General features: G+C 47.0%; 1 protein-coding gene across 1 annotated transcript in view; it reads left to right on the top strand.

The window, feature by feature from the left end:
* Window positions 1-1,381: 1,381 nt before the first annotated feature.
* The window catches only part of LOC135821351 (ATP-dependent 6-phosphofructokinase, muscle type-like), a 38,481-nt gene continuing 29,972 nt past the window's right edge, over window positions 1,382-9,890 (top strand). The window contains exons 1-3 of the mRNA XM_065334419.1: window positions 1,382-1,771; window positions 4,507-4,580; window positions 9,748-9,825. Coding sequence (XP_065190491.1) covers window positions 1,579-1,771; window positions 4,507-4,580; window positions 9,748-9,825 — 345 coding nt within the window. The 5' untranslated portion in view covers window positions 1,382-1,578. The remainder of the gene's footprint in view (window positions 1,772-4,506; window positions 4,581-9,747; window positions 9,826-9,890) is intronic.

Genomic DNA, 9,890 nt, shown 5'->3' on the forward strand with positions numbered 1-9,890 from the left:
AAAATCAAACGCTGCTGGTCTTGGGGAATACCCTCCTTGTCTTGGTCAGCAGCCTGCATGTCGTCGTCCTCATCAGCTTCGCCATCACCACCGGTAGTATACATGTAGGTAGCGGGTCGCTTGGAATCGCCATCGGAGTCTCCAGTGAGTGCCGTGCGGAGAGAAGGGTGATCCACGCTAGCACCCTGACTGTGCTGCAGGCTAATAAGCATGGCCAGGCCCAGAAAAGCATGAAACACGATTCTCATCTTGATTCGTCGCACGGAGCTGCAGCGGGTTGAGCCATGGGGGTCTGGGGTCGAAACACACCGCTGCCACCAATGTAATGGGTAGCCGAGTGGTAGGCGCGGTGAAATCAACAAGAATTACTTTTATTCTACTTCTTTCAGGTACACACCTGAGATATAATTATTAGTGAAAGAAGAAACGGCAAAATGACTGACTTTCTCTCCGGTGCACACCTGGAGGTTGAATAGCTCGTTATTATCAAAATCTCATCTTCATCAAAACAGAAATGCGCAGCCGCTTATATGCAGCAGACGCCGTACGCTTACATACGGAGATACACTAAATATACATCAGGCAAAGCTCCGTATTAGTTCCGTACTGCTTCCGTATTGGTCGGGCAGGGATACTACACGACCAGTATTCTGCCACCATGGCGTGGATTCGCACTCGGTTGTGCTTTGCGCTGGTGAGGTCGAGCATCATGTGTTTGCGTGGTGCCAGATCGTCCAAGTCCCGCTACCTCCAGCGAGATCCGGTTGCGGTTGTCGTTGCGGAGGCACACCTGCGGCCTGAGGCATCTGACTAGTAAAAATAACACACACACACACACACACACACACACACACACACATTTAAAAAGCTGCTTGGACTGAATTTCACTTGTTTTATTAGTGTATTATAGTTACTGCGCAGTACTGTGCCTGCTAGCCACAGTACAATCATAATCATAAGAACTATTTTTTGGTTTTGCCCGCACAAGAGGCTTTTCACTTGTAAAAAAAAATTACGACTCCCTAGCTGGCCTGGTACATGGTACCAAGAGTACATAACCCCCAAGAGTACATAAAAGTAAATTTAGTTCTTGAAGTGCATGGACACGTACATGGCGCATGGCCTGCATGCTGGTCACCCTGGCCTAGCGCCTGGCGCATGGCCTGCGCATGCATAAAAGCAAGAGTAAACAAACAGTGCGCTGTTTATCAGGGAGTCTATGCTACTACTCTTGATGAAATAATTAGAAAGTCGACACCAGTGCCTATTTTTTTGTACACAAGTCACGTGTACAGTCGGCAGGGGAGTCGTAAAATTATTATACCACACCATATATATACCAATCCATTCATGCTGGATTTCGCAACTCAACTCTCAACGACTCAAGTGGTGTTTTGGAGTGATGATTGCTCGCGTATTCTTGGGGTGATTAGCTAGGTTGCGATGGAAGTCTTTTGAGAAGTTAGAATTCTTCCGGACAGGTCTGGTTGCTTCAAGTAATAACTGCTCTGCACACAGCAGCTGACAGTAAGTAGGAGCAGGAGCTCTCCACGGGAGGGTTTATAAGTTGCCTTCAGCATGGCCAAACGAACGTCGAGTAGTACGTCTTTCGGCTCGGAGCTCTGTCCACCAGAGAAGATGCCTCGGATCACGCTGCCGCCGCAATCGCCTCAGCCGAGCTTTGCCGTGTCACGCTCCTCCAGCCCCCTCACTGTGGAATTAGAGCGGAGAAAATGTATTGCTGTGATGACGAGCGGAGGGGACTCTCAAGGTACTCGTATGTGTTTCTCAATTCTAGAAATTTGGGAGATTAGATTTTTTTTAAATAATTATTTCATAGCAATGGAAAGTGTGAACTGTGCACTCTTTCTAAACACACATCAAGGCCATGTTGGTGGGTTAAGTACCGTACTGGCAATATATGTTGCCGCGTAACGCGTAACGCAGGGGGGTGCGGCGTAACGCGCGACCAGGCTAGTGCGACAAATTTTCGTTGCGTTCGTAACGCGCGTCCGGCGGGGTGCGGCGATCTTTTCATTGCAGTTTGCAAAAAATGATGCGGCAATAGCAAAAAAGTGATGCGGCAATAGCAAAAAAAGGACTGCGGCAATATAGAAACCTGTGTAACGGCTCCTGTGCGACTTTGCATGTAACGCCCTGCGTGCGGCAAACATGTGCTAATGTAACGCTTCATGGCCTCACTGCGACCATATATATTGCCAGTACGGTAGTTCCAAGAACGTTTTCTTTTGATAACGCGTTTCTGGATCGATGTACAGTCTATTTCAAAACTATAGACGCGCAGTGTTTTTGAAATATTTCAAATTTGGCTGGAACTTTTTGAGAATAGTTTTCGGAATATTGCTCAGGTCCGCTCCACAATTACTCTCATAATTATAGTTTCTAAACGATTGGATAACAGACGCCCAATTTGGAAAAATTTATGCACAAAGTGATCACAGATTTTATGTGGTATAGATGCTGGCATAACGGTTTTTGCCTAGGCACGCGTCTATAGTTTTGAAATGGACTGTAGGATAAGGGAAAAAATATTATTTTAGTGTATTTCACACAACATAATTATTACATGTTTCTAATAGTACTCAGTCTGCGGACAGAAATATTTCGTCCTTTGTGGACTCATCAGCGCAGCACAGAGAAAATGAGGCCGAGCCTGATAGCAATGAAAATTAAATTTTCCGAGTACATGTGCACTGTATGTATGTTGTGTGAAATACTCTAAAAAAATTGTTTTTTTTTCAAAAAAGCATGTTGCTCGTATTGATCGTACACAAGCAATAACCTACACACGGCGAGGCAAAGAGAAACAAATCTGAATGAAGAATTAGCAGTTATTAGAACTCAAGCTTCATGTGTTGCTCAAGGAAATCCAGTCGTCTCAAGTACACACCGGGCGTGGCACAGCCCTAGACCTGCGGATAGTGTTGAAACGATCTCACCGGATACTCGTTAGCTCGCTCGCCAGAAACTCGGCTCGTTTGTGCGGCCAGCTCGTTTGCACTAACGAACACCGTACACCGTACTCCGTACACATGGCAGTACATGTCGACCGGGGAGTCGTAAAATATTTTACGATTCCCTGGTCGATCGAGAGTCCAGTCCCTCGCAAAGTGAAAATCACTCGCAGTTACAGGTGACTGTATGCCTGCACGACACTTGAGTTGTTTCAGTTGTCGTTGCAGCTTTGGTGGACTCTACTGATGTCTTGTTCCGCATCTGCTGACCTGTCGCAGGATATGCTTCGGTCACCTCTCCATTCGAGTGAAAGTTACGCTCAGTCGTTTGGAAGTTTTCTCCCGCGATGCAGCGAAGACCAGGGCTACTTGCAATCTTTGCAAAACGGTCTATTCTTACAAAGGCTAATCGACGACGGCGCTGAAAAGACATCTCGACACCAAACAGCAGTCCGAAGTGAAGCAGCAGCAACCCCAAATGCCGGCGGTGATAATTTGAACCAGCTGAAAAAAATCGAACTTAGAAAAAAAATATTCAAAAAAATAATCATATTTGCCACATCAATGAAACTCGTTAGCTCGCTCGATAGCTTGCTCGTTAGTGGAACTGATCGCTCGTTTGTTATAGATACGCTCGTTTCAACACTACCTGCGGACACTGGGATTCGAAATGATGCAAGGCGCAAACTTGAGTGACGCGACTGGATTTCATTGAGCAGGACCATACATGCATGTGAAAATCAGTCTGATTTCAATTATCCGAAATAACGCCCGGGCCTGAATTGACGCTCCTGTTCTGGACGTTTACTTTAATAAGTAATACGTTTCCGCCCAGGGCCTTATTACGGGCTTTTACGGCACAGGATCACTGATCACTGCTCACGATCAGCCGTGGGCTTTACCTGCACGTACGGTTTGATCTCCTTGCTCCTTGGGAAAGGCAGCAATACAACCTGCAGGATTCGTGCGACAATTGTAGGTTGAAATGTCCTGCAATTGACGGCTCTGCTCTGCGCTTCGAAACAGAGGATGAAGCTAGCAGACTCGTGTCCCGAAATGGATACAGTCAGACCTCGCTTAACAGCACACATCTGTTTCCACAAAAAATATCCGGATAGGCGAAGATAATCGCACACACATACTGTATGCATGCATGGCATGTGCTGTAAATTGGTAAACCAACGATTTTCTTCCGGATGGCGAGGGATCCGGATAAAAGAGGGCTGGATATGCGAGGTCTGACTGTATCCGGGTGCTTTGTGTGGACTGCCTGCTCTCATCTGTACCCTTGCACTCAAAATTGAAATTGTCACTGCAAAACACCACATCCTGGGTAACGCTTGTGTTGTTCGCATCCATTTGCTACGAAGTTGTCAATGACCTGACTTCCAACTTCTAAGCCCTATATCATAGTATTCAGCTACATGTATGAGAATGTAGTTTTTAAATTGTTGTGTGTGTGTATGTGTGGGTGTGTGCGTGGCATGTGTGGGCGCTTGTGTGGGTGTTTGTGCTTGTGGTCATGCTTCAGGTATGAACGCGGCTCTGCGTGGACTGGTCCGAATGGCCATGTATCGCCACGCCCGAGTGTTTCTGATCTATGAGGTGTGTAGTCTGTGTTGTATGCTGTTTGAGTTCAACTATGGACTCTAGTGGGGACTTTCTTCAGGGTGTAAAAACTCTACTGTATCTATGTCATCTCTCACACATTCATAATTACACCACTACCGAAACCAGTCTGTCAGCTAATAATTCTTCCGAAAAAAAATCTAGTTCTATCAAAAATTGCACAAAGGTTGCCAACGCATTCCGCATGTCTTCTCCGGATGATGAATGCATCTCAAACAGTGGCGTTGGTGCATAGTTCCGGTAGCACGGCAAGTGGCCAAGATGACGTCGCTCAATGATGTTGTGGAGTGCGCAACAAATTAGACCTGCCTTGCTCACAAACTGTGGATCATTGGAGTTGGTCTCATGCACCACGTTGAACCTCTCCTTCAGCCGGCCGAACGCACATTCAACAACACGCCTAGTTCGAATCTGCGTGTAGTTGAAGCTTTCTGCAGCGGGAGTGACGTTGTCTCCAGCGATGATTTTCATCAGAACTGGACTCAATGCAAAGGCACTGTCTCCAACCACAAACGGCCTCACTGTCTTGCCATTGCATTGCCACGTCGCAAAGTTTCCCCATTCTCCAGCAATCAGCTTGGCCTTCAGGGCACTGCCATTGAATACAGCGGCATCACCAACACTTCCAGGTGCGCCAATATCCACAAATGTGAACAGGCCTCGGGAGTCCACACATGCCAGGAGAAGAATAGCCGAATGCTGCTTATAGCACCAATACGAATCTCCGTAATCTTCTGGTTTCACCATGCGGATAAATGTGCCGTCAACAGCACCACAGCATAGGGGCAACGTGCTCATTTCTTCGAAACGTCTCATTGTGCGCTGCAGTTGCTCACCGACTGGAAATACTATGCTGTCTGCAGTCAGTGGCGCAACCAAAGACTCAACCAACTCATGCACAATGGCCCTGGCAGTAGTCGTTCCTACGTGAAACAGTGCACCAATCTCTGAGAACGTTTCACCCTGGCCGAGGTAGTACAATAGAATAGCCAGGCGCTTGCCAGGGGAGATGGTTCGTCTCAGATGCGTTGTTTGCTTCACGATCAGGTGGCGATACCTCTGGAGAAGAAATCTAAATGTTTTCTGCTCCATGCGAAAATTCGCAATCCACGCAGTCCTCCACCAGTCGATAGATTGAAGTTTGGCACGCTCCCATGTCCCCAAAACCTCCTTCTCCCAAAATCCGCAAGGCGTTCCAAACTCGTTCTCAGGGTGAGCTGTCCACAAGTTGCGACCAATTCTGTATTTGACGGTACCATTCCGCAACAGCATGCTGAACATCGTCGTGACCATGAAATTTGAGCAACTGTGATCAGTCATCTTGAAAATATCAAGAACAGGACCGCCATCAGACGAATTCACTAGCTTCTGCAGGTCCTGCAACATCATGGCGGCAACAATTTTACGTCGTCGCTTTCTCCTTGCCGGAGTCAACCTGAGGTCCATGGGCATGGCTCCAACACGAAAGATGCAGAACGAAATCGAAGAAGAACACACAGCATGCACTCGTTCTGAGAGCAAAATTTTTCATCCCAACTGCACTACATTTTTCTTGTTGAATTTCTCGCCACCACAAGGCTACCATGGCAATGAATACGTAAAAAGCAGATCACCTGCTAGTGTGCAACTGCACTTGATCAGACTGGCGCATACGCAACGTATGCTCAAGTTAGTTGCGTTTTACATGTACGTAGTGTGTAAGGGGCCTAACTGCTACTTGGTCCGACTTATTAAAATGTGCGTTTCGCTTCGAACGTCAACCAAACAAATTCAAATAATCTCAGGACGGAATAAACTTTACAGCTACCTAACACTATCCTTCAGTTGTCAATTTGTGAAGTTCAAGAAGAAATGGCTCCAACCCCCAACGGAGGCAGCGGCTCGGGATCCTAGTCGACTCGAGAATTTTGCGTCCAAATTTTGTCGTCAGAGGACTCCTGTTGCTTCTCGCGCAAAACAGAGAAGGCCTGATGCTGAAATCAACACCCCGCTGCGATGGGGGATTGTCACGGAGTACCAGAACCTCCTGGGCGATCGTTCTCGAGTGCCTCCTGGCGGATTGAAATCACTGCAATCGCTGTTTCCTTGGCAGAATTTCAGCAAACGCGTCACCCAGAAACTCGTGCAGAAAGCACCAGCATCGCTCCGTCCAGTTTGCTGATCTCTCTCGCAGTCGTTCACGATGTGGCGGCCGACGAATCAAGATCACAGAAGTGATCGTCGAGAAGTTGATCGAAATAAATAACCGGCCTTGAGGTCGACTTTCAGGCGACAACCTGGCTGGAAAACTGAAGCGCAGAAAGGGTTAATTATCTGGCGGATACGGTGCGGAGTGCTCGGAGCCGCGATCGCGATGCGTCACAAGATCGCCAGTCTCCGGGGCCAGTGGATTCGTGAAACAGGCAGGAAAGAGCACGCGCGCATGGTCTGACTGCATGACATGTCGACACAGATCAGACCAGGGAGTCGTAAAATACCAGGGTATTTTACGACTCCCTGGATCAGACTCATGATCAGTAGACCTACGCGCCCGGTACACGGTGGTCAGAAGTGATTTTTTATGCGTGGTGGTTTACTTGTTCGCCTCATTTGAAGGTGTCGTGGGAGCTTCAGGCGAAAACACCTACAGCCGCCATTCTGGTAGTGGTACTGCACGAGGAGGAGGCGAAGTTGATCGTCTAAATCGTGCCTATGGAGTGAAAAAATCAAAGAAGCGGAGTGTAGCTTGGAGGAGATGAAAAAAATGTCGACGTTTTGCAGGTTGACGCACTTGCAGATGCGCCCTGAGACACCAGCAGCGATGAAAACTAGAAGGTCAGGCCAAGAAACGACACAGTAGTTATCTATCTACCGTCTCTTGGTTGATTTTTTAGTACAGGTGCTCCTTTGTACATATGCTTGAGTTTTGAAGTGAAGCGCACATTTTAATAAGTCGGACCAAGTACAAGAATTGAGCACTCCTCGGTAAGTGTTACACTGAACTTGATTACGAATGTTTCCTATCTAATACAGTCGACTCCTGATATAGCGCACACCGTTGTGCGGGAGAATCAGTTCTCCATAGCCGAAGTTCTTTTTGACAGAAACTCGCTCTCACCATACAAACGACGCGTCATGGCTGGTATCAAGAAGAGTACATGAAAATCAGAGTGTGCAGCTTGGGGCCTTTTCTGCTATGGGTGTCTGTCACGGCGGAATTCCGTGATTACATCATATTTGGCGCAGATCTGAGACGGGAAATGGCGTAGTGCGTACAACTGAGCTGCAGTTGTGCAGAAAGAGACCTGCTTGAATCCTGCTCGTACGCACTACATCACTAAAATGATGTAATCACGGAATTCCGCCGTGACAGCAACCCATCCGAGCTGCACACTCTGGTTTTCATCTACTCTTGCTGGTATCCAGACCATGGCAGTACGAGTCCACTCGGTCTTCATGCGGCACTACGAGATGTGGTTCGTTGCAAACGAAAACCGTTCGCCGCAAACGGTCAATTTTGTATTGGCTCCAGCAGGGATACGGACACTGGTTTGCTATATCATGAAATTTGCTGTTAATATTTTTATTTAAATAACCGACGAGGAGACAACAGTCGTAAAATAGCAATGAAAAATATCAATTGTGCACTCATAACCATGTATAAACAATTAAAATGAAACAATTCCAGAACGTTTTCGTGTGACCATCATCAGTGGAACATCGTCACATAGTAAGAATCACTAAAACAACCAGTTATATAGCTAGAGTAATATGAAAAGGAGCGTGAGAATGCAGCACAGCTAGCGGTTATGCATAACGCGTGTAGTGTGAACCTTTGCAGTGTATCTGAGAATGGTAGCAGTAGATGAATGTGGCAGCTGTGAGTGCGTGTGAACACGTGACCCTGTTCTATGCAAGCAAAAAGAAAATGTTGTAGCACTCACACTTTTTAAATAATACGCACTCACCAGTTTTTGTTCACACGCACTCACAGCTGCCACATTCATCTACTGCTACCATTCTCAGATACACTGCAAAGGTTCACACTACACGCGTTATGCATAACCGCTAGCTGTGCTGCATTCTCACGCTCCTTTTCATATTACTCTAGCTATATAACTGGTTGTTTTAGTGATTCTTACTATGTGACGATGTTCCACTGATGATGGTCACACGAAAACGTTCTGGAATTGTTTCATTTTAATTGTTTATACATGGTTATGAGTGCACAATTGATATTTTTCATTGCTAATATTTTTATTATGCAAGTTTGTTGTACCAACGCATATGGCCGATCGGTTTGCAGGCCTGCCTGTGAATCATGAGGTCCCGAGGTCGAGACCAGTGCTGGCAGCAGGGAGCGTGTAAAAATACTTTTTACGCGTGTTGAACTGCGCCGACACCCACGGTCAACTGGGTACTCACAGCTCGGAGTGAGGATAACAACGATGTAGTTTACAGCGTTATGGGCCGTTACACGCCCGATTGGTTGAGAGACTGACCTCCTCTCCCCTGACTCACTTGTGAGGTCTGCATTCGCCGCTAAGGTGAAAAGGCATAGTGGTGGCCTGCGGACGCGAAGGCTATAGCTTGTGTGTTTCTGAACAGTCAAGTGATGCTAACGCGGATCCCGGGAAAATTATTATTATTATGCACGTTCGTTATACGTGGAGTAGACTTTGTGGTGTATCGAGTGTATTAAATGTACTTATACACCTAACTATTTGCTGCCCAGTGACTGCGTTCCATTATGCCAGCGAATCGATTCGCGCTATTCACATCACCCCATGTGAATAGGGTGAATGGATTCCGAATCGATTCCAGGGCTCATGACATGAAATCGAATGGCGAGATTCCATTCATGAATCGATTCAAGTGCGCACTCGAACGCACTCAGTGTGTTTATGCAGTACTGCTTGGTGAAATACAGTCGAGTCACTCAAGTACGCGCCGGGCGTTGCACGGCTCTAGACCTGCGGACACCGGGCTGCGGAATGATGCAAGGCGCCCGACTCGATTCGCGCGACCGGATGTCGTTGATCAGCGCTGCACTCGCGACAACAAGTAATGCTTGTCTGCTTTCTCTTTTGCCCTGGTGTGCATGCGTTGCTGAACTAACGCTTCTTGCTGTTGCTGTGTGGCGGTGTGTGGCTTATCATGTCAGGGTTACCAAGGACTGGTGCAGGGCGGAGATCTCATCAAGGAAACAACCTGGTACGGAGTCTCGCACATCATGGGAAAGGTAAATACTAAAATACTGTAGGACATGTTATTATCACGAGTTTCTAATCCATAGGCTAACGAAAA

Source organism: Sycon ciliatum, chromosome 7 (assembly GCF_964019385.1).
Source record: "Sycon ciliatum chromosome 7, ocSycCili1.1, whole genome shotgun sequence".
Classification (NCBI taxonomy): domain Eukaryota; kingdom Metazoa; phylum Porifera; class Calcarea; order Leucosolenida; family Sycettidae; genus Sycon; species Sycon ciliatum.